This window comes from Labrus mixtus, chromosome 18 (genome assembly GCF_963584025.1).
Source record: "Labrus mixtus chromosome 18, fLabMix1.1, whole genome shotgun sequence".
In the NCBI taxonomy this organism is placed as follows: Eukaryota; Metazoa; Chordata; class Actinopteri; order Labriformes; family Labridae; genus Labrus; species Labrus mixtus.
Genome location: NC_083629.1, coordinates 8,489,516 through 8,512,479, shown reverse-complemented (window position 1 = coordinate 8,512,479; position 22,964 = coordinate 8,489,516). Strand labels below are relative to the sequence as shown.

Below are 22,964 nucleotides of genomic sequence, written 5' to 3'. Positions count from 1 at the left end.
GGAAAATCTCCAAACGGCCTGTTTGAGCACACATTTTCTGAAAAGTGGAGCAGGCAAAAGATGGAGAGGATGGACTTTTCTCATCATTTGGGGGTTTGTAGACAGACTAGAGACACATATTAGAGTTAGAGAAACATGGTGAAGTGGATGTTTTATAATATGTGACCTTTAACAAAATAAATAAAACACCAGGTGCAGTGGTAGACAAGAAACTTTCTACAAGTTCAAAGTTGAATTCATTAAATATGTTTATTCTTTCATGTTCGTATTAAACTTATAAAAACACTCCAGAGACAGAAACTGAACAAATCAGACACTCAAGGTTCAGTCCGGCTCGCCTTCTGAGCTCACCTGGAGCAGGAAGCAGTCCCACAGCGTACCTGTGTTATACACACCTGTGTAATACACACTCTTGTGTTAAACAGCATGACTCTGGAGGTCGATGACATCAGAGCAGGCGGTGCCCGGTCTCTAGCAGAAGAGCCTCCAGGTTCAGTCTGGTCTGCGGGGGGATGTATGGCAGGTGCAGCCAGCAGGACAGGTAGACCATGCAGAGGTCAGAGGTCGCAGTGTGAGCCACTTCCTGCAGGATCATCTGCTTCAACTTCAACTCCTGACGGAACGCGTCCAGCAGGACACCACACAAGTCGTCTGAAAGAGACAAGACACAGAACGAGTAAATCAACGACAGACACCAGAGACCTGCTGACATCACTCAGGTGAGTTTTAGTGGACAGGTGAACTCACCAAACTGTTTGGTGTTCCAGGTGTGAAACAGAGGAAACTTTCTCCCTTCAGGTCCGAACTGAAACTCCTCCAGCTCCTGAATGCCTCGCTGTGATGTCACCAGACGCTCCATCTTCATCACCACAACAACCTGACAGGAAGAAGACAAATGCTGCTTTTATTCTGAAAACAGGAAATGTAAAGAGTATTTCTTGTGAAGTTAATGTCAGTTTATTTCTCTGATCACATATTTATAGATTTAAATCAAGGATCTCTGATCTCTTATGACCTCCTTATATATATACTCTACTAATATACTTATTTGTTCTTCTGATTTAAACCCTCTTTGATAAAAGTGAAACGTTACCATCTTGTCGACGACGTCCTTCAGTTTGCTGCATTCTTCCTGCAGCTCTGCAGCGCCCCCTGTCTGCTGGGAGGGAGCTGTTGAAGATGATGAGGATGACGAAGACTCATCAGCCAGCAGCAGCTGATCTCTCTGGGAGCTGAAGCCAAGAACACAGATTCACTAAAAGAACTGCAGCTGTAAAGTTAGACATTTTAACATGGGTCTCTATGGGGACTGACTGACTGCAGGAGACAGACTCTAGTGGACACTGGAGGAACTACAGCTGTAAAGATGGACATTTTAACGTTTGACGTTTGGTTTATGACCACCATTCTCAGATTTTTCTCCTTTAATGGCCTAAGTAAAACCCATTCAATGTGATAACTAACCTGAACAGCCTTTCAAAATAAAGCACAGCCCAACAAACCAAAGTACCCTGAACTCACTGTGTCTGTCTGATGTTGATGATGTTTCCCGCCGCTGTGAATCCTTCATCGTTGAGTTTTTCCCACCTTAGGATCAGGTTGTGCCAATCCGCCGCGTTGTCTTTGATCTTTCTTGCACTTCCTGTGACAGCAGTGGACTTCCTGTTTGATGAGGTCACTGTGAGGTCATCTGACACCCCTGAAAGGGGGGGGGGGGGGGGGGGGGCATGAATCTTATCAGGATACAGAAGAGCTGTCACAATACCCGATGTTAATCTTCGATATGATTCTAGTAAAAATCCAATGATATTATTACTTGTTTGTTACCATGACAACTAAGAGAGAAGTCCTAGACAAACAATATTTGATCATTTACTGAATGTATAAGCAAAAATACATCGTCAATGTTTTGGTACGGAAACGTTTCTGATGTCTTTGTGGATGTCTTTCAACAGTGTTACAGAGTGACCGCGTTAAATGGTGACTTTCAGCCGCATGTTGTCGTGGCTACAAGAGATGTTGATGTTTGTTAGTTTGTCTTTTCTAAATGTTTATGTACACCAAAGAAGTATGACAAACAATTATATTCACAGTTAGAAACATTTCCATATAAAGAGGGGCGCCAGTAGCCTAGTGGTTAGTGTACGTGCCCTATGTACGGAGGCTACAGTCCTCCAAATGGGCGGCCCGGGTTCAAATCCGAACTTTGTCACCTTTCCTGCATGTCATGAACAGGTCGTTGTAAAGCGTTTCATTTATTTTATTATTATTCATAAATATTCTCAATAAAAAAACTAAACAAAGTGACATTCGTCGGGACTCTTTCCGTCTTCAACATCTGTCGTAACCATGACAACCACAGAGGCGTCCGGCTGAAAGTCACCAGTTAACACGGTCACTCTTTAAAGCGTTACACCCTCCGTCACACCTGTCTCATTGAACAGGTGAAGTTAAGTTTAAACGGGGTCCCTTCGATATGTTTTGTTTACTTTTTGGGACTTCAGGGGCTCCGTAACTTTCTGTATTTTTCGGCACTGATGATTTATTAAGATGATTTCACACATATTCCCTCCAGGTTTCTTCTTCAGATCAAACTTTGGATGAATCAAATAAAGATATTTTATATTATACAAATATTCACTCACCTTCCATTTCATCACCGAACCCTCACAGCTCACGTTGATGAGCATACTTCCGGGTTTCTTCTTTGGTGGTGTTCTTCTTTTAGGTTTTATGGTGGTTATTGGTGCATTACCGCCACAAGCTGACCTGGAGCGGGATCAGAATTCTGCCACAGGAAAACAACAATAATGATCATTTTAAAATAATAATAATAACATTAGTAATATAAAAAATAAAATAAAAATACATTCTGTCTTTCATCCCTGTTCTTTTCAGGAACATTAACTGTTCTTTTTGTTTAGTGGCGCATGGCAACTAGCCCTTAATGTGCATTACCGCCACCTGCTATGCTGGAGCTTGGATCATATACTATTAGGGCAAACAACAACAACAACAACAACAACAACAACAATATTTAAATATATACTTAATTTTTAAACATTTGGGGTAAAAATTAAGCGTATACCCACGTCTTCAGGCACCACTAGATCACTGGATGTGACCTAAAGGGCAAAGTCTCCTTTTTTGAAGTTTTGAGGTGCAAGTGAGAACCAGCAGACCCCGATCAGAGGACCTCAGACGACCACAGGCTCCTGTTTGACCGTGCACGGCTTTGAACACAATAACAGATTATGAACAGGATTCTGTAACTGATGGGGAGACGGTGTGAAGACCTGAAGACAGGTGTGAGTCAGAACAATATGACCCACAAACACTGAACTTACTGCTAACATGAACTATTTCTCCTGCTTGAGTTCATTCTGCTTAAATCTCATTCAATTCGCTTCTTCTGTTTGTGAATTTACATTTGTGTTTGAGGAACTCTGCAGGAAGCCGGAACAGAAGAATGAGGAAGAAATCATCGTCATCTCTGATGGTAACCACCATCATCATCATCATCTTACCTGCGTCGCATGTTAAATTCAGTTCTATATTTTCAGAATAAAGTATTTTATTGTGAAATGTTTCTGCTCCTTCATGAATATTTCCGGCCTTAATGGTCTGACGGGTCTGACAGGCTGAGGCTAATTAAATTGCATTAAATTAATCTAATGAATGAAATTGTCGATGTGATTGACCCAAAGTGACGTCACCACACTGACAGGATTATAGTTTGTGAGGAGGTCTCACTCTGAAACTTTTTCAAATCAAGTAAATTGACGACAGAGGTAGAGCAGGTCGAGGTGTGATCGTCACGAGACGTCATTATAAATAAAGAAGAACAGAGATAGAACACAGAATGTTTAACATGAATCCTGAGCTCCGCAGAAACAGTCAGAGTGAGACCTCACCCTACTCACACACAATCTGTGCAACAGCCTGACGCCCCGGAAGTTGCTGGGGCTATGAGGAGAAAGGTCCGCGTTTCAGGGAAGCGACAGAATGTTCGCTCAATAATCGATCAAGACAGCTGATCGAACATTCACAACTCAGATCGGGTCTGCTGACGTGTTGTCAACGTGTTTCCACCTGTGTGTGACGTGATGTTGATGGTTTTCCACCTGTGTATGACCTGTTGTTGATGGTTTTCCACCTGTGTGTGACGTGATGTTGATGGTTTTCCACCTGTGTATGACGTGTTGTTGATGGTTTTCCACCTGTGTATGACGTGATGTTGATGGTTTTCCACCTGTGTATGACGTGATGTTGATGGTTTTCCACCTGTGTATGACGTGTTGTTGATGGTTTTCCACCTGTGTATGACGTGATGTTGATGGTTTTCCACCTGTGTATGACGTGTTGTTGATGGTTTTCCACCTGTGTATGACGTGTAACTGAAGTGATGATGTCAGCACTTCAGCTTCTACCCGAGCTGTGGCTGCAGGTGTTCAGCTTCCTGTCCTGGAGAGACAAACTGAGCGTGCGCTGCACCTGTTCTCACTTCAGACACCTGCTGGATAAGTCCCGCTCCCTGTGGCAAGGCTTCAGCGTGGTGCTGCAGAACTTCCCGCGGTACAACCGGTCGTTCTGGCGCAGCCTGGCTCAGAGGCAAGTGGGCAGGGTGTCTCTGAGGTCAGGTAAGAGGAAACACCTGAAGCAGCTCTCCACCTGGCTTCCTGCCATCGATACACTACGATTGGACGACTGGAGGGAGGAGAGCATCGACGAACTCAAACTTTTCCTCCAACTGAAGCGTTTGTCTGTCACTTCCTGTTCCACTCAACTTAAACGCATGGACTTCCTGTTTTCTCTGAGTCATCAGCTGACGCAGCTAAGCCTCTGTAATGTGCAGCTCACCTGTTCTGCCCCTCACCTGCTGGCAGCTGTGAGTAAGCTGACTCGTCTGACGTCACTGCGGCTGCATCACGACGGAAGTCTGAGAGTCTCAACGCTCAGCGGAGTCCTGACTCACCTGCCCGAGCTCACACACCTGTCCTGCACCATGATCACCTACAAGACACTGCCTCGTGACTACTTTAGCCCCGCCCACCTCACAGGTAGACACACACACAGTTGGTAAAGTGTTTTTGTTTGTTTTTAGCTCCTGCAATGTGTCCAAAGGCAAACTGATGGAGAAACTTCACATGAAACTTCAAACAGCGGTTTGATGACAGCTGATGAGATTGTTTACTAAACATCAGCTGGTGTTTGTAAATAAAACTAACAGCTGTAATGTCAGGTGTGTTTATGTTATAAATGAGGTACGCTGTGTTTGTGGTCTAGCAGGTGGCGCTGCTCTGAAGCTGTCTGACCTGCAGTTGTTGAATTACGACGCCATGGTGACGCAGGAAGTCCTCCAGCCTCTGTCCTACCTGAGCAGCCTGTCAGTGTTCCACCTGTACTCTGTACCTGGACCCACCTGTCACCTGCAAACATGGCTGACGTCTCTGCAGCAGCTCCGCAGCCTCAGCGTGCACGGTGAGACGTCATGACCCTGCTGTGTCGTAACAGTGATTGTAGTCTGGACATCGGGATGTTAAAGGGACATTTCTTTGAGTTTACTGTTTGTCTGACGTGTTGTTTACTCTCCCTCATGTTTACCTGGTTTCACTTCCTTTACAGCCTCTTTCAGATCTAATGTCTGACTGAATCTCTCCTTCTAAACCTTCAGCTGAGCCGTCACACTCCAGTTATCTTTTATAGTAGTTTGCAGTTTCTTTCATGCTGAGCGTCATGTGTGAACACAAACAGCTGAATGTTTCTCTCTTCACCCGGAGTATCTCCTCCAGCCTCCTCGTATTTATTCTGCTGAAAGTCAGAGTGTCTGCACGCCACCTCTACCATCTCCGTGCTCTAATGAACCTGCTGCATTATGTTTCCTGTTCTCCAGTATGTTCTTCTCCACTCTTTAGTTCAGATTGTGATTCTGTTCAACTACACGTAGCATTGATAGAAAGACAGATATTCTCATTATAGTGTCGTATATTGGAGTCTGATGCTCCGTCTGCCACTTCCATGTCGTTCTTTTTTACGTAATGTCTGACCTCAGGAGACCCGCCCCCTCCTGTCTGACAGGGATAGTCTCTGCTGTGTGAACAAGCAGGTCAGGAGGATTTCAGGAGCAGTCCTCCTGATGTGATCTAGACATTCTGACTTTCTCTCTCTCCTCTCGTAATGCTGCGATACTGTGATGACCTCACTTTGTCCGTCCAATAGGAGGCCATCCTCTGGGGGTTTACGCTGAATGGCTGCCGTCGTCCCTCGTCAGTCTGACGCTCTGTGTGGATCTGCAGCCTGAAGACCTGCACGTGGTGTCACTCAGAGCTCCTCACCTGGAACACCTGCACCTGGAGCCCTGGAGCTCCTCCTCCAACCTAGTCAGGCTCCTCCCACAGCTGTTTCCTCACCTGAGGACGCTCCGGATCAGGTGAGTCTCCAAACACCCGACCAGCTCTGTTTTTAACATATGGCTTAAATCCCCTCTGCAACATGGACTATTGCTGGTCTCCATAGTAACCATCTGTTTGTGTTGGGTTTCAGACACCACCACGTGTCGGACGCTGACTTCCTGTCTCTGCAGCAGCTGCGGCGTCTTGACACTCTCGAGGTTCTCGACTCATTCCACAGACCTGACCCACGAGACCCGAGCTGGGTCGTCTACGGACCCAGTCCCCGTCTGCTGAAGCTGACCTCTGACCTGCAGGAACGGACCAATCACAGAGTGCGAGTCATCACCAGCTCACACAGAGACCCGCTCACCTGCGACTGTGTCTGACCAGCAGACTGTGACATCACTACGTTTGTTTTAATCACACACTCATACTAAATGTGCCTTAAAAGCATAATGCTCAGCATTAGCATGTGTTAGCATGATGAAGTGCATCACTGTAAATCACAGCAGCTGTTAGCATTAGCTTCCATCAGAACGATAGACTCTAAAAGGTTCACTAAATAAAGATAATAGAGTTGGTAAAAGGAGGATCAGAAAGCTTGTCTTGTGTTGCCAAAGTAATTATTACCAGGTGAAATAAATCAATGAGCTGAGATACTTTGTTTCCTCTACTGACTGCTTTGTGTGGGTCCAAAACTTAAATACTGAAAGTTGATTATTTCAGATCAGGATGTTCAAAGGTTAAAGGTCACATATTCTCCTCCTCTTAAACTCAGTTTAAATAAGTCTCAGAGCTCCTCTTCAACATGTGTGTGAAGTTTCTTGTTTTAAATCCACTCTGATCCTGTATTTGATCATGCCTATAAACCCCTCTGTTTCAGCCCTGCTCAGAACAGACTGTGTCTGTAGCTTTAAATATGTAAATGAGCTGTGTCTGACCACGCCCCCTCTCTGGAAGGGCTTGGGTGTCTCGGGCTTTCTCGCTCCATGTCCTATTGTTTACGGTGAGAAGGCAGACTCAGAGGGCAGAACAAACATCTAGCTGTGGGAGTGTCACCCACCTGGGGGAGGAGTTACTGCCCTTTGTGATGTCATGACGGGAAAATCTCCAAATGGCCTGTTTGAGCACACATTTTCTGAAAAGTGGAGCAGGAAAAAGACGGAGAGGATGGACTTTTCTCATCATTGGGGGGTTTGTAGACGGACTAGAGACACATTAGAGTTAGAGGAAGTGTCGTTACAGAATCTGCTGCAGCTTGAACTCCTTTAACTTTATTACAGATGTTTAATGGATGAAAACATTCACAGAAGTTCAGCTGAAATTGGATCAATTATCTTGATGTAAAATAAAACCTTCACACATATTCTTGAGTGACCTAACTTCCTAAAGTAAGATCAATAAATACAATCAGGACAACAAATCAGAAACCCTTCAGTGACAGAGGCTCTTTATCAGAATATACTGTACTGGTCTTTAGAAAGGATTATACACATGTAGGTGTGGGAGCATATTTCAATGCACTCTGTAAACAGCAGGGGGTGCAGTCTGTCAGTGTTAGTCTTGAGACTTATTGTAACCCCTTAAATTATTTCTCATTTGTATCGTGTAATGCAAGGTTTTGATTTTCAAATAATTTATAGATTTAGTGACTTTAAAGAAAGTCGTAGTGTTTTATATTAACGATTTATCTCTCCGATCCACCGGGTCACTTTATTGTGAAAGCATGTCCTTCTTCTCAGGTGCGGCCAGCATGACCACAAGCGAGCACACAAGCGTGTTACTGTCAGCCATTTTCAGCATGCCTGTCGTGGAGCTGACTGGCTCCTGCGCTGCCATTTTATATTTTAGTCCAACACGCAGGATGTTGTGATAGACACAGTAAAAGCATGAAGACCTGATTACAGAAATCAAGACGTTTATTTTGATAGTACAAACTGTTCAGCATCCTGTTCATTATTTACAGAAAAAAAAAACAATAAAATTTATATAAAAAAACTAAAACCGTCCTCTTCTCTTTTCTGCGCTCATGCAGTCCATTTTGTTAAACTCCCAGAATGCTTTGTGTTCAGACAGGTGCGTCTGTGGGCGGAGTCTGTCAGTTTCATGTCCATTCATTGGTCGCTTGCCGTCACTCTGACGTCTCTTCGTCTTTCTGTTTCTTCTTTTTTTTTTTCTTCTTGGCGCTGTCAACAACCTGAAACACAAACGCGTTTAAATATTTATTCAATTGAAACGTTTAATTCTAGCTCGCCATCATGTGACCGTCTGACTGCACACAGATGTTCAGCTCTCACCTCTGTCTCAGGCTCTGCTGCTGCCTCCTCTGGCTCCGCCTCCGCTCCGTCAGTCTCCGCCTCCTCCAGCTTCGCCTTCTTGTCTTTTTTCTTCTTTTTCTTTTCTTTTTTTAGCTCCTCTGCAGATGGCGTGCCGGGCGCAGTCGTCTCTCCCTCGCTATCCGCCGCCTCTCTCTTCCTCTGCAAAACACAGTAAAGGTCAGACACATCTGGCAGGTCCTGTCTGATTGGACATCACAGTTTAACATCACAGATTAACTCTCAGCTGATAGGTTGAGTATACCTTTGCTGAAGTGTCACCCGATTCCTCAGTCTTCTTAGAGATGCTGTCGAAACAAAAAGGTGATCAATCCACAGTTTCTTAAAGATTCTTTACATTAAAACTGAATGTGATGTCATCATGTGATGACATCACTGCTGATGTCATCAGTGTCCTCAGGTGAGCTGCAGCTCTGCAGGCAGCAGAGTGACAGTGCTCATGGCTGAGAGTTCCTGTAGCAGACTGACTCCCTCAGAGCGCACGGCAGCACGGTGAGGGATAACTGTCTGCGTCACACACAGGTGGCCCCGCCCCCCCTCAGGTGAGCCTTACCTGTAGTCTACGTAACCGCTCTTCCAGTCGCCGGGCGTGCTGCCGTTTGGTTTCCCGTGTTTGTCGAGGAGTCCTTTCTGAATCATCATCTTCTTCTGACTCGCCTGATTGGACAAACACAAATTAATACAAACACTTAATTAAACTTTGAGTGAACAGGATGCGGCATCATGACCTCCGCCTCACCTTGGGTCCCAGACCCCACTTCCGGGGATACGTGTCTCTCTCCATGATCACCCTCTTGATCTTCGCCACCACGCCGTGGTCACAGGTAGAGATCACCGCCGTCGTCATCAGAGCCACGGCTGGACAAGGACAGAGATCATAAACGGATTAATATTCATTGTTGATTCTTTCATCAGAGAACGGCAGGTGTGTGCGTGGATCTGGAGCGCAGCCATCAGTAAGGGGTGATAGATAGCAGGTCATCATGGCCCGAGAGCTGCTGACGCTACTCAAACTCATCATGTGGCTGCACCTCCACAAACACACCTGTACACCAACACTTCTGTCACTCACCTGTACAGATGGCCTCGCCCTTAGTGGTTATGACAACGATGTCCTGGTTCATCTCGATGCCGTCTTCATACCTGAGGACACCTGGCAGCATGATCTTCGCCCCGTAACAGATGGCGTTCACCTGCAGACGCAGCAACAGTTATAGTCAGTCACAAATCACTTCTTCAAATGTCACACTTTTACCCTTTAATCTGTCTAACTACATTTTACCAGGCAGGTGATTGGTCAGACAGCCAAGAGAAATTGTGACATCACATGATATCAGGTTGTTTAGCGAAACCTTCTCAGCATCATCATTCCTCACCAAGAGCCAATCAGAGCGCCAAGCGTCCTAGGCTAACACACCTGTCTTAGGTAATGCATACTGCTTTTTAGAGCTCTGGCACTTCGATACCATCGACCATAACAATAACAGTTTTTAACGCAGCATTGGTCGTAGCTAACCTGACAATCATGGATGATGTTAGCGTAGCATTAGTGGGTGATACCTGACAATCATGGATGTTATTGGCATGTTAGTGTAGCATTGGTACTTGGTAGTAGCTAAGCTATGTTGTTAGCAGGCTGTAACGTCTGCAGCAGGTCGAGTTCTGTTTGGCCGTCAGTTAAACTCTAAAGACAGCAGTGATTTAAACGATGAAGACTCACAGCGCTGTCCTTCATCACCAGACGTTTGTGGGACACGAGCAGCTTCTCCAGAGGGAAGATGACCCTCCGCAGGTACGTCTCGTCTTTGTTGTGATCCAGCTGCCACTGAGCGTCCAGCACGTCGTGCATCGTCACCAGGTGGTCCTGAAAAAGACAAACACACGAGACTTAGAACGTCAGCAGTGACCATGATGTCATGATGTCAGTGAGGGGCAATGATGTCACGATGATGTCAGCAGCATTGAGGCTCCACAGTCTGAACTGACGGTGGACTCTGAGTCTCTGCTGCAGGTTTCTTTTCCAAAGTTTAATTAGCAGACCTGCACCGAGCAGCAGGCCTGGACTCAACACTTTGAGCTCATGTTTACAAGCCGTGCCGAAGCTTTACAAAGACTTCAGCTCTTCAGTCTCAATGCTGGCGTCAGTACAGTTTAATAGAATCAAATCAGCATTCAAATTTCAGGATCTACAGGAAGTGATGCTCACCGTCTCCCCCATCACTCCCGACCGCACCCTCCGGAGCTCCTGCATCTGACCTCCGACCCCGAGCATCAGACCCAGGTGGACACACAGGGTCCTGATGTAAGTCCCTGCCTCACAGCTCACCCAGAAGATACCTGTAACACAAAGTCATGTGACCTCTGACCTCAGCAGCTAGTGTAAACACCTTGCATTAACTAGACAGTCATTTGGTTACCATGGACACCTATGGGTCATCTAAACTAGTTTGTTCCAGTGTTTCCTCGTGTCTAATAGTCTACTAACAGACTTCCACACAGCGCTGCAGACACACTTTAGAGCAACTACCCAGTACAGAAACAAGCTGAACACATCAAGCCTTTAGTCTGATTTTAACCTCCTGGGGTTAAAGCGATCTTACCTAGCCTCCTCTCGGGGTCGTATTCGATCAGTTTGCTGTCGTAGATCGTTCGTACTCTCAACTGTCGTTTCACGGCAGCGATCAGCGGCGGCCGCTGGAACAGAGCACCGGTCAGCTGCTCCAACCCCTGCAGATACCAGAGAAGGATTCTTAATACCAAACGTTTCAACTCCAAAGCGAGTCGTTTCTTTAAATACTCAAATTACAGGAAAACTCGTTCAGTGTCTAAATTAAACAAAATCATTATAAACGCTTTGACAAGATGGAGCCCTCGCTCCTCTCTAGCTCCACCCTCTTGTCGCCAATGTTTGAGTAATTTAGACATTCTCTCTGCATGATCTGATCTGTGTATTTCAATGTTCTGTACCTTTAAATACCAGCTGTCCTTAAAACAGACATTTAAAAACATTTTGACTTCCTGAGAATCTTAATCTTTAAACTGAGAACAACCTGCATGTCCTGCCGCTCATTAAAGTTTCCATCTTCATCAGAATTTAAATTTAACCATTTAATCAAAGTTCCTCAGTAGGATGGTCTTACCCGGGCCAGAGTGTGCTCGCTCTCTATGGCATTGTGCAGCCGAACGATCCCCACATACTCTTTACCTGCAACACACACACAGAGAGTAGTGAGGGGGGCCGCTTGTTTTACTGAGCTCGCACGCCGGCCGGCCAGCCAGCCGGGTGGAGATTCTCTGTTACATTTATTCTGACGCTAACAGAAAAGTAAGTGGTCAGAAGTGTACCGGCGCTCTGCTGGGACTTGACCAATCGCGTGGCTCTATCCACACAGACGATCAGACAACCCGTGACCTTGGGGTCAAGCGTCCCGCTGTGACCCGTCTTCTCCACCCGCAGGATCCTCCTGATCCACGCCACCACCTCGTGAGACGACGGGTTCGCCGGTTTGTCCAGGTTGATGAAGCCGGTCCTGATGGGAAACAGGAAGTAGAAACATCAGTCGCTGACCAATCAGATGCATTCATAAATAACCTGCAGTGTTCCACTTCTCCACTTGAAACTAAGTTGAACTACATTTTTTCAGGCAGGGGATTGGTCAGACAGCCAAGAGAAATTGTGACATCACATGATATCAGGTTGTTTAGCGAAACCTTCTCAGCATCATCACTCCGCCCCACAAGCCAATCAGAGCGCCCAGCATCCCGGGCTCCAAAATGTCTTACATTAGTTGAGGTTTAACATAATTGTAGAAGTCAAGATGTTGCACAGCATTGGTTGTAGCTAACCTGACATATCATGGACATTGTTAGCATAGCATAAGTCAGCTCTTACCTGACATAATCGTTGATGTTTCTCTTCAGCGGGTTGCTGCCGTTTGGTAGTGGCGTGTAATGAGCCGTGCGGATGTTCAGCTTATCAAAATTCTGCAAGAAAAAAACAACAACAACTTGTTGACGGTTTTCCATCATGAGTCAGCGTATGTTAGAAAACTAACTTTCAAATATCCCATCACCTGAATCATCATAATCTACCTCCCCGCCTTAATCATCTACCTGCGTCATACCTCCTGTCTCATCGTCTACATTATCACCTCTACACTCAGGTAAACTTTGTCTTTTATACCTTGAGCATTGTGTGATCAGAACATTTAAATCGTCTCTGCAGCAGTCCAGTCAAGTCATTCTCTCCGTGCAGCGTCAGGTCGCCGCTGACAGAACGCCATGGCGACACTGACACTGCTGTGGCGAGGCTCCGCCCCCAGAACGAGGGCAGGGCTAGAGACAGAGACCAGATGGCCGCTCAGCGAATGGATAAACAGATTCATCACTTCACACACTGAAAGACTCCAGGACATTAAGTGGACCAGACAGGCCATCGAGAGTACGAGCGTTAAGAGAGAACAGGTGAGCTCAGGGACGTTACCTTTAGTAACAGAGGCCACTGCGACGTGTCCAATGTGGGCACTTTAGACTCTGGCTGGATGAAGAAGTCTCCGATCTGCTGGATCTCCTGTTAGAGGAAAACAGTTTTAAATCTTCAGAGAAAAAACAAACTAACCATCTACAGCGTTGCCTCGCCGTCACACTCACCCCGACTTCCTCTTCACTGACTTTCTTCACCTTCTTTTTCTTCTTCGCCGACGATACTGAAACAAACGATGAACAGAACAGATTTAGATGTCTGAGAAATGACCTGTCAGAGCAAACCAAACATTCCTGCTCTGCAATCATTTAATAAAGTGTAATTTAAAAACAAAGACTCATATCAGTGAATCATTTTGGTTATTTTCAAAATAAAAGTGAATTAGCATCTTCAGGTTTAAAACTGTTGGACTCGTTAGATTTAGAGTACGGGTGTTTGGACTGAAGGAACTACGAGATGACCTTTACACAGCCCCACACTTTAAAGACTCAACTATTAAAAGAAAAAAAAACTCATTTTATTTTGTAAAAAAGGTTGCAGCGGGAGTTACATGCATACAGTTTGACAATGTTTCTATAACGTCAAATATTACGTTATTCATTATTCGAGGACAAATTTGGAGCTTAACCAGTGAAAAAGAAAAAACATTGATGATTTTAGAAACTCTTCGGCTGATTTTCAAAATAAGACTTTAACAGTTTAGAGTGTTTTTTTAAATAACCGTTTGACCAAGTTATTCAAAGTATTTTTTAAATAATTTCAGGTTTTTCCCCAACTTCTAGACACGTTCCTCAGGTCAGTTTGTGTCACGTCATTAGTGACGAGTTGCCCACGTGCCTCTCAGGCAACACGTGGTTGTTAGCATCAGGCAGCTAGCTGAGGCTAACAGGCCGTAATACACATTAACCCCTAAAACATCCAATAATACCTCAAATATGTTGACAGATCGAAGGTTAGATGATCATATAATCATTATTAAATCGCACAAACTGATCAGTAGATTCATTCTGACTGAAAACGAGTTTTTACATTGACTCACTTTTCAAATAGTTTTTTTTTAAATAAATAAAATGAGGATCTGAACAGAGACAGACGCCGAACCAAAGAGTTCAGTGAAATTACTCAAATCAAGAGTCACACCGGATGTAAGTTAAACCAGGATTTTTTTTAAATAAACATTGAAAAACGTCAAATTCTCCACGAGGTTATGAAAAGAAGAAAACGTATTGTCGACCATTTGACACAGTCGACAGTTCAGGGTTCGTTAGTGCCCTTCAACGGTGCTTAAAGTTAACTGAAACAGGATTATTTATTTTCATGTTTTAGTTTCTGAATTAAACCAGAATCGGTCTTGTAGCTTGTTGAACGTGCGTCGCTGCACGTGGTCCCTGCAGGAATCAGGAACCCCACGTGCTCCACGTTACACATGTGGCCGATACAAACGAAATATCAAACTTAGAGTAATGACGAGCACCAAGAGTCTCCTAAGATTTAGGTACGTTTTTTGATGATTTTGGATGCACGTTCAAATCATCAGTTTTCTCCACGAGGTTCTGCGTTAGACTCAGAAAAACGTGAGATTGACGTCAGTAATTAAAGCCGACAGTTGCAGGTTCAGTTTGTGCTCTTACACCTCGCTTTAAGTTACAGGTTTATTTGTTTGTTAAGAGTTAAAGGTGCTCAGATCTGCTGCTGCACGTGGCTCCTGCAGTTAGCTGTGATCAGGCCCACGAGCTCAAAACCCACATCACTGCAAACCGGGGCACGAGACGAAATCTCAAACTCGATTTAATGACTTCAAAATAATAATGAAAACACGATGCTGGATGTTTGTTTCTAATGATAAATTGTTGAATATATAAATGTGTGTTTTTCTCCACGAGGTTCTGCAGGAAAAACACAAACTCGCGACAGAAGGCCCCCTAAACAGCCGACACTAACAAGCTAGGGTTGTGCACTTAACTCAAATGTAATATTAACTAAATCGTTTTAGTAAAAAGGTTTAGTTAAAATTCAGCTGTGTTCAGTAAAACGTGCTGCACACTCACCTTCTGTGTCCGCCATCTTGAACTGAGGAATGAACGCACAATCCGCGTTTTTCTACTTCCGTCTCCTCCTTCTTCTTCGAGCTTTATTAGCGGTTTGCAAACCAGCTGTAAGTGGTAACACCGCCACCTACCGTCAAAGAGGGTGCAGAGTCACAAAATATCACGAACTCATGAAGTCAGTCCAACGTCTCCTAAGGCCTGTTCAGTGTTTTTCTGAATGTAGTGTGGTGTTTGTAGAGAGTGATGTAACAGCTGTTTGAGGTGAAAACAAAAGTCTCTCTCTGTAGGGATCATTTGTGTTATGATGTCAAACACTTATAATAACAACATGAGCCTGTGAGGGACAAAAACAACTTTGTGTGGACACAGTCTGTTTACCTGCTGCTGCAGTCAGACGTCACAGCCCTGACAGAAACGTGCTCAAACTAGGATCAACATTGGAGATGTTTTTGAAAAATGGAGAGAGGTTAGAACACAGAAAGGTTTACAGACCGATGCAGAGCTGGATAAACACTGAAGCTTCAGAGTCCACCACATGGCAACCTGTGTGAGCATCAACTCTAGAGAGGAGGGGGGGAGACAGCTCTCTACAAGGTTTAGAGTTTGGACTGAAGTACCCATTTTAAACACTAGGTGTCATGGTTACATACTCCTCCATGTCATAATTTTTTCTTTAACAACCTGTTTGGATTCTTTCTCGATCTTACACTCGTGCATACTTCACTGTTGGATACGTTTCCTTGTGCATGCTTCCTTTCTTTGTCGGGTTTGAATCCAACCGCTTTGGCTGCATGTCATCCCCCACTCTCTCTCCTCCTAACACTTCCTGTCTCTCTTTAAATAAGCACCTCCATCATTTCATGTATCTGTTTTATTTTAAATCCCCTTCAGTAATTACAATTCAAACAACAACAAGACTTTATGACATCTCACAACAACACAGAATAAAAACCGTCATCACGTCATGTGTTGCCCTGTTGATTCTTCCTCTTTGACAGATATGAAGTGTGTTACGTGCCTACAGGAGCTTTAAGTGATTAGTAAAAACCTGTTCATCGAACAAAGACGTGCTGCAAGGTCAACACAGCGAGGAAAAACTGAATACATTAAAACGAGGAGCAGTAAGTAAAGTAAAGCGGATTATTCCACCAGGAAGAGACTTTTCAGTCCCGTTTTCTACCAAGCGGTCCGGGTCAGTTCGGTTCTGTACCGTACACATTCATGGCGCTTCCACTCTCAGAAGTTGGGGATGGTACCAAGATAACCGATCCAACCCTAAAGGGTGGAGCCAGACACACTGCAGTCTGCCGATTGGTTGAAAAAATCCCTTTCCGTACAACAGCGGTAATAAAGGACAAACAAATGTTCAAAGATCCCGAGGATTTGGAGAAAGTCATTTCAAGAATGTTTTGTTTTTTGCGACTGTTGTCAGCGTGTAGCTCCGCCCCTTGGACCACCTCTGAGATGCAGACCTTGCAGGGAATCATTGATCTTTGTTGACTTTCTTCTTTGTTGAATTTATTGGCGGTCTACACAGTGTTGTGACTCGCGATTCTATGTATGTAGTGATGTGTAAGGGAACGTGAACATCTGACATCTGTCTTCTTTTAGAAATATCTTCTCTCTGGAAAGAGGAGACAAACATGCTGGTGTTATCAAGCTGAAACCTCTGGTGTTAAAAAATGAAGCCGATGCTGAAGTGTAAAACCCTGCAGTTCCTCGTGTGTCCACTTTCCAGCACAGGAAGTCACATACACACCCATTCTAAAAAGCCTGTTTTTACAGCAGAGATTAACATGTTTACAACCTGGTTCAAAAAAACAAACAGGTCTGATTATCTCATGTCTCGATCGACACACACTGTACGGGGGTGAATGTTTTGATGACTCATCAGTTTTGATTTGATGAAGGATAAGAGTTATTCACAATAAGGCGTGTAGCTGACCTGACTAACAGCCCTAAAAGTTGAAGAGTGAAAGGAGCTCTAGAGTCCCAAATTGTTTTTCTACAAGTCTGTAAAAATGTTTATTTCTGCTGTAAAGATGGACAGTTTAACATGGGGCTCTATAGGGACTGACTCACTGCAGGAGACAGACTCTAGTGGACACTGGAGGAACTGCAGCTGTAAAGATGGACATTTTAACATGCCACAGCACACACAGCATCGATAACTGAACTGTTTCTGCTCTCACTCGATCTCAGCTGTCGTCTGGTAAAAGTGATTTTTAATAAAAAGCAGAAACAGAACCATCGATACTGATGTTGGTAGCAGAGGCTGTCTGACCTCTATCTACAGTACTTACCCTTGACCTTGAGGGACACTGTTTTGTCCCACAAGAGCAAGAGTACCTCCCATTATCTCGGGGGGTGGGGTCTTTCAGGGTCAGACTCAGATCTTACAGAGTCTGTAACAGGTTCTTCCTCATGGTTGTACGGTCTTGGTAGAGCTGTCCCTGTTGGTCGGGCTGGTCCTAGCCATCCTCAAACACGTGGACTATTGTGGTGATGTAAGTTGTTGTGTTGCAACAGCTCCACGTCACTGATGCATCCTGGGGCAGGTTAGCTGTGATTACCCACGGCAGCCTGACGGTCTTCTCCATCTGATCCACCTCCACGTCCCCACTGGAGGCTGAGAAGACACCACACAACATGAACAGAGAGTACAAACGTCAACGCCAAAGACAAACGTTTGACAAGAAGCCGCACTTCCTTCTGAGCCAGGATGTAGCCCTCCCTGCGGACGGTGCAGATACATTTTCCGCTGTTACGGATGGTCACACTGAGGTCTTTGGATCGCAGCGGGTCACTGTTCATCTCTGTGTTGCCATGGTAACACTCGTCTTGTCTGTACGGCTGGTCCTGGCCGTTCTCGTACAGGTGGACCACCATGTCTCAGGGCTCCTCCACTCCACTGCAGGCAGCTGAGCGTTAGTTATGAAGGGCAGCGTGAAGGTTTCAGCCCAATCCTCGACCTCCACCACCTCCGGGACCACTGAGGGGACGACAGACCACATCATGGTTTTATTTCATTCTGGATTCTGCAAACACCAAAGAACCTGCTGCTGCTACAAGAGGTGGAAACTGTAAATTAATAACACTTTGACGCCATTGATCCACATTATATAACGCTCCTTACAGCTTCTGTTTCACTGATCATGCAGTTTGTTGCTCCTCAAACTTTAGGGCCCTCTGCAGACTCATCCATTAGTACTCCAACATATGTTTACCTCATGAAATGACACTTTGGGAGTCCAGCATTGTAACACTGTGAGTTTAAAATGGGGATCAGCAGGACAGGGAGACTTTAACAATTTATGTTAAATTATGTATGACTTTAACATAAATTGTGTTAAACAGAATATTCCATATCTGCTCTTCATTCTTTGCTAACGACGCCGTCGTCAAAAGCTCAGGCTTTTTAAAATCTTCAGCACGCATTTACAAACAGGACAACAGTAGGTCATAGTTTAGCTTCTGCGTCTGCTGACGTCATTTAGCTCCTTTTCAAAGACGATTCACTGATATTAGCATGCACCTGTTTTGAATCATTGCGTCTGAAATCCGACTCATCTTCCTTCTTTTTAGTTGCAAGTTTCACTCACTACACATCTTACTGATTGGACCTTTAAAACGACTTTAACATCTAAACTGAATTGTGATTGCGTCCTCGTTTCTGTTTGAACAAGATGGAAATTAAAGATTACACTCATGGTCCTCTAAAGCAGAGATATTGGGAAAGTGTTTTCATGTCTTCATTCAATAGGAGAGAAAAGAACTGAAACACAGCTGGCCTGCTCTGCCTGCGCGTCTGGCTGGATCAGAGCAGACAAACTAGACTTTTAGCTGTGTTTGAACTTTAAAAAAACAGCCAAAACATGCTGAAGAAAAAATACAACAACAACATGATCTCTGTTTCCACACAAGTATACAGACAAAATAAACGTAAAATATTGTAATCTAAATGTTAAAAACACGTCACGGTTTAAATATTTAGCATCTAAAATCTTAGCTAATTATTCAGAAACGTGACCTGTGTTTATAACATTTAACATTTTCATTTATAGTCAAATGATCTTTGGTTAATTTTCACATAAATAATAATAAATATGACAAAGTTCCCAAACATTACTCTAAATGTGATTCAATATATTTTAGAGCTAAATGAGGAGAAGACATGTTTTTAACTTCACAATCAGTGCCCCACATGAACATGATGATTTAGTTCTGGGACTTCAGGGGCTCATCATCCTAAAGCTTTACGGCGACCCTAAAGTCCAAAACAGTAAAAAGAAATATCTTGCTCACACAAAATATATATATTTTTTTTAAATTTTTGGGGACTTAATACTTTTACATTTCCCAGAATTTTCGAGGGTTAGAAATGTCACTGAAGTGAAAGAAATGAACGTAAAACTGTGAGGCGTTTGCGGGCACAGTTTCCATATTTCCGACGGTGTTGAAAGCATCATCAGCTGCAGCGCTGCGGTCAGACAGACAGGCAGACGGTCAGACAGACAGACAGACAGTTATCACGGACACATCTGACAGTGCAGACCATCTCCGTGATTTACACGAACGCCTCGTTTCTTTTCTTCGGTGTTTTTCGGTAAATTAACGCTTAATCGCCGGTATGAACACGGAGGAGACGCAGGTGGAGCTGCAGGATGCGGGGAGCAGAGATGCGGAGCTGAAGGATGCGGAGGAGCCCCCCGCTCAGGATGCTGACGCCACGGAGGCCGATGTGAGCGAGGCGGACCTGGACCGGGAGGAGCAGGAGAAGCAGCCGATGACCGGAGCAGGAGAAGGGGGAGAAGAGGCTCCGTCCGCCGGAGGGGAGGGGGAGGGGGCGACGGCGGAGAAAAACGGCGCCGTGAAGCTTAAGATCCCCGAAGAGGAGGAAGAGGAGGAGGAGGAGCGGAAGGTGAAATTCACCGGGCTGAACAAGGAGGAGCTGCTGAGGGTGGCAGGGACCCCGGGGTGAGGAGGCCTTACCACACACACACACACACACACACACACACACACACACACACACAAACACACACACACACACACACACACACACACAAACACACACACACACACACACACACACACACACACACTTTAATCATCACAGTGTGTGAACTATCAGCTGAGCCTGACAGGGTGTGGCTCTAAAGAGAATCTTTATTTCAAATAATATAAATATATAAACATATTTAAATAAATAGACCACACGTCCAGGAATAAGACAGGCCCCACTGAACACATTGACATGAACTAAACAGTGAACAATCGGATTCTACGGTGGCCCAGAAAGTCAAAAACATTTAATTAATGTGAAAATGTGTTTTTTTTTGCAGTCATGAAATAAACTTGACCTTTAGGGCCACCGTAGGTTTCTTTTGGTGCGTTCCATTTACGTTGTGAACTCGGATGATGGAGCTGGGAATGACGTCACCCCCAAGAAAAACCGCCTTCCAGTTACGAGTCTGCAACAAGTCGGACAACGAACAACATGGACGTCGCCAGCAGTACCTTTGTTGTGTTAGCTAACATCAGGAGATAACGACAGACTTCGTGATATTTTGCACACGAAAAACATTTCCACAGATAGAACTTACATGATGCTATCGGTGCACTCGATATAACAGTTACAGCTCAAACGTTACTGTTGATGCATGGAGCAGCCATGTTGTTTTTTCTAACTCGGGCTGCTGAAGTTGCTCTGAGTTTCCAAGTCAGATTCCGACATCCTGATGACGTATCAGACCGTAAACTCAGAATTTCCGACTTCTGAGATCAAATGAAACGCACCATTAAATAAACCTTAATACATTTGCAATCTCTTTAATGTCCAGCAGGGGGCGACTCCTCTCCAGCTCCTTGCTCTCATCCAAATATGGTCCCTTCTGTTCCTAAAGCTAAAGACGGCGATGATGTACTTGTTAAAGTCTCAATTAGAGTCAAAGAGACCAGAAAGAGGGGGAGGAGTTAGGGCGGGGCTTCCTGTGATTGACAAGCCACTTCCATGGCGATCCTTAACAAATGTCGTCTTTAGTGTTGCGTTGTTCTTAAAGTCACACTGGAGACATGGCGTCTATGTTTTTATTGTCCGCACATTTTCGTTTGAATCCTGTTTTAGCATCCGCTGTTAAAATAACGTGCTAATAAAGGTCAGAGCTAGCTTAGCTGGTTACGTCCAAGGATGACCACTTTTGGTTCCAGTTTTGACCACCTTAGGGTGTGTCCATGTTCCCTCTTCAGGTGGGTGCGGACCCGCTGGGCGCTGCTCGTGGTGTTCTGGCTCGGTTGGTTGGGGATGCTGGGCGGAGCTGTCCTCATCATCCTGCAGGCTCCTCGCTGCAGAGAGCTGCCCGCCACCAACTGGTGGAACGAGGGCCCGTTGTATCAGATCGGAAACATCCAGGCCTTCACCGACGCCCGGGACCTGAAGGGTGAGAACATCCTGCAGACTCACATGACTCACATGAGTCTACAATTAGTCAGCATTTTAGCATGTAGTCACTTCCTAGCTAGCCTTAGATTTTAGAACGATTTGCATTTCTAGTTAATTTTCAGATTTTGTTAAAGGACCAATATGTAACTCTGACACCTAGTGTTTAAAATGGGTACTGCAGTCCAAATTCAAAACATTGTAGAGAGCTGTCTCCCCCGCCCCCCCTCCTCTCTAGAGTTGATGCCCACGCAGGTTGCCATGTGGTGGACACTGAAGCTTCAGTGTTTATCCAGCTCTGCATCGGTCTGTAAACCTTTCTGTGTTCTAACCTCTCTCCATTTTTCAAAAAGCATCTCCAATATTGATCCTAGTTTGAGCACGTTTCTGCTCGTGGAGCTTATTAGAAACATGCAGAGGCTTTTTAGGTCGGGTACAATCACTTCTATGTGAACCACTTCTCTTGCCCGCTTCCATCACTGCAACACCTGTTGGTTTGACCTGATAACTGCTCTCATATCTGACAAACCGAGGGGCGTCCAAAACGGCTGTGTGGGGGTGCCTTAAAACCGCCTACCTTCTCTGATCCAAACAAATCCAGATCATTCAGAACCAGAATCTAAAGTTAGAAGGAGGACATACTGGCTGCTGCATTGTTGTCAGAGAAGCCAGCACTTCAACATGTTTCCTTAATGTCTGATCATATAGTAAGATCACTTTATCATTTCACTCACTACACATCTTACTGGTTGGAACTTTAAAACGACTTTATACCAACACCCTGAACCTGACATCAGAGGAAACAGTTCTGTTGTGTGAACTTTGGAGCATTGAGACTGAATCAGAGTCACTTTTACACATGAACAGAACGTCTTTGAAACACTGCTGACCACACGTCTGTTAGTTTAGCAGAACTGAAAATGAGACTGAACTCAAGCCCAGAGCTGATTCACACTTTTATATGTCACAGCATGCGACTGGGCCCCATGCCTGTAAGGGGCCCCCAGGACTGACAAACTTTAACACACATCAAACACACATCAAGAAGTGCAAATCACAGTAGGAAACCTCCCTGAGGGGCCCCCATGGACAGCACTGCCTCTCATTGAACTTCTTCATTGGCGTAAATATAGCGGCTCAAAACAGTAAAGCTGAATAGAGCTACTGAAAGTCAAGACAGACAGTAAGAGAGAAGTTAGTATCATTATTCATGTTTATACTTATACTACCCTCCTCCTCCTCCTCCTCTTCCTCCTCCTCTTCCTC

General features: G+C 44.7%; 5 protein-coding genes and 4 non-coding genes across 10 annotated transcripts in view; 2 read left to right on the top strand and 7 right to left on the bottom strand.

The window, feature by feature from the left end:
- Positions 1-22,964, bottom strand: part of tecpr2 (tectonin beta-propeller repeat containing 2) — a 212,003-nt gene that overhangs the window by 28,523 nt on the left and 160,516 nt on the right. The gene's annotated exons all lie outside the window — the stretch shown is intronic.
- On the bottom strand, positions 194-2,788 carry cinp (cyclin dependent kinase 2 interacting protein). The gene is made up of 5 exons (XM_061063821.1): positions 2,646-2,788; positions 1,522-1,699; positions 1,094-1,232; positions 748-877; positions 194-651 (listed from the first exon to the last, which is right to left on the bottom strand). The coding sequence occupies exons 1-5, from the start codon at positions 2,650-2,652 to the stop codon at positions 449-451; spliced, it is 657 nt and encodes a 218-aa protein (XP_060919804.1). The 5' UTR covers positions 2,653-2,788; the 3' UTR covers positions 194-448.
- im:7136021 (uncharacterized) lies at positions 3,934-7,051 on the top strand. 2 transcript variants are annotated; one of them, XM_061063800.1, is made up of 4 exons: positions 3,934-5,060; positions 5,290-5,481; positions 6,220-6,430; positions 6,544-7,051. In XM_061063800.1, the coding sequence occupies exons 1-4, from the start codon at positions 4,406-4,408 to the stop codon at positions 6,776-6,778; spliced, it is 1,293 nt and encodes a 430-aa protein (XP_060919783.1). In that variant the 5' UTR covers positions 3,934-4,405; the 3' UTR covers positions 6,779-7,051. The 2 variants fall into 2 exon arrangements, with proteins under 2 accessions (XP_060919783.1, XP_060919782.1); XM_061063799.1 differs by having other exon boundaries at positions 5,287-5,481.
- On the bottom strand, positions 8,294-15,357 carry dkc1 (dyskeratosis congenita 1, dyskerin). Its single transcript, XM_061063789.1, has 15 exons — positions 15,260-15,357; positions 13,379-13,434; positions 13,212-13,298; positions 12,621-12,712; positions 12,074-12,258; positions 11,869-11,933; positions 11,329-11,455; positions 10,935-11,065; positions 10,449-10,592; positions 9,801-9,921; positions 9,468-9,586; positions 9,282-9,385; positions 8,973-9,015; positions 8,690-8,869; positions 8,294-8,589 (listed from the first exon to the last, which is right to left on the bottom strand). The coding sequence occupies exons 1-15, from the start codon at positions 15,273-15,275 to the stop codon at positions 8,524-8,526; spliced, it is 1,536 nt and encodes a 511-aa protein (XP_060919772.1). The 5' UTR covers positions 15,276-15,357; the 3' UTR covers positions 8,294-8,523.
- On the bottom strand, positions 9,677-9,754 carry LOC132993851 (small nucleolar RNA SNORD83). The gene has a single exon (XR_009676545.1). It is a non-coding gene; the product is annotated as a small nucleolar RNA SNORD83 (small nucleolar RNA).
- On the bottom strand, positions 10,022-10,102 carry LOC132993862 (small nucleolar RNA SNORD53/SNORD92). The gene has a single exon (XR_009676556.1). It is a non-coding gene; the product is annotated as a small nucleolar RNA SNORD53/SNORD92 (small nucleolar RNA).
- Positions 12,381-12,461, bottom strand: LOC132993861 (small nucleolar RNA SNORD53/SNORD92). The gene has a single exon (XR_009676555.1). It is a non-coding gene; the product is annotated as a small nucleolar RNA SNORD53/SNORD92 (small nucleolar RNA).
- Positions 12,924-13,121, bottom strand: LOC132993863 (small nucleolar RNA SNORD17). Its single transcript, XR_009676557.1, has one exon. It is a non-coding gene; the product is annotated as a small nucleolar RNA SNORD17 (small nucleolar RNA).
- The window catches only part of LOC132993314 (amino acid transporter heavy chain SLC3A2-like), a 7,877-nt gene continuing 4,579 nt past the window's right edge, over positions 19,667-22,964 (top strand). Inside the window, exons 1-2 of the mRNA XM_061063104.1 lie at positions 19,667-20,236; positions 21,509-21,699. Of these exons, the coding sequence (XP_060919087.1) occupies positions 19,890-20,236; positions 21,509-21,699 (538 nt within the window). The 5' untranslated portion in view covers positions 19,667-19,889. The remainder of the gene's footprint in view (positions 20,237-21,508; positions 21,700-22,964) is intronic.

What these genes read in the sequence shown, in the direction of transcription:
- dkc1 (XM_061063789.1), bottom strand. An exon ending in AGTGGCCTCTGTTACTAAAG is followed by an intron (nt 12,713 to 13,211) that starts GTAACGTCCCTG and finishes TTTTTCTTGCAG; the next exon opens with AATTTTGATAAGCTGAACAT. An exon ending in GGGCGAGGCCATCTGTACAG is followed by an intron (nt 9,587 to 9,800) that starts GTGAGTGACAGA and finishes GTCCTTGTCCAG; the next exon opens with CCGTGGCTCTGATGACGACG.
- im:7136021 (XM_061063799.1), top strand. Translation starts at nt 4,406, where the DNA reads ATGATGTCAGCACTTCAGCTTCTACCCGAGCTGTGGCTGCAGGTGTTC. An exon ending in CCGCAGCCTCAGCGTGCACG is followed by an intron (nt 5,482 to 6,219) that starts GTGAGACGTCAT and finishes TCCGTCCAATAG; the next exon opens with GAGGCCATCCTCTGGGGGTT. An exon ending in CTGAGGACGCTCCGGATCAG is followed by an intron (nt 6,431 to 6,543) that starts GTGAGTCTCCAA and finishes GTTGGGTTTCAG; the next exon opens with ACACCACCACGTGTCGGACG.
- cinp (XM_061063821.1), bottom strand. An exon ending in ATCAACATCAGACAGACACA is followed by an intron (nt 1,233 to 1,521) that starts GTGAGTTCAGGG and finishes TCTTGGCTTCAG; the next exon opens with CTCCCAGAGAGATCAGCTGC. An exon ending in AGGACGTCGTCGACAAGATG is followed by an intron (nt 878 to 1,093) that starts GTAACGTTTCAC and finishes TCTTCCTGTCAG; the next exon opens with GTTGTTGTGGTGATGAAGAT.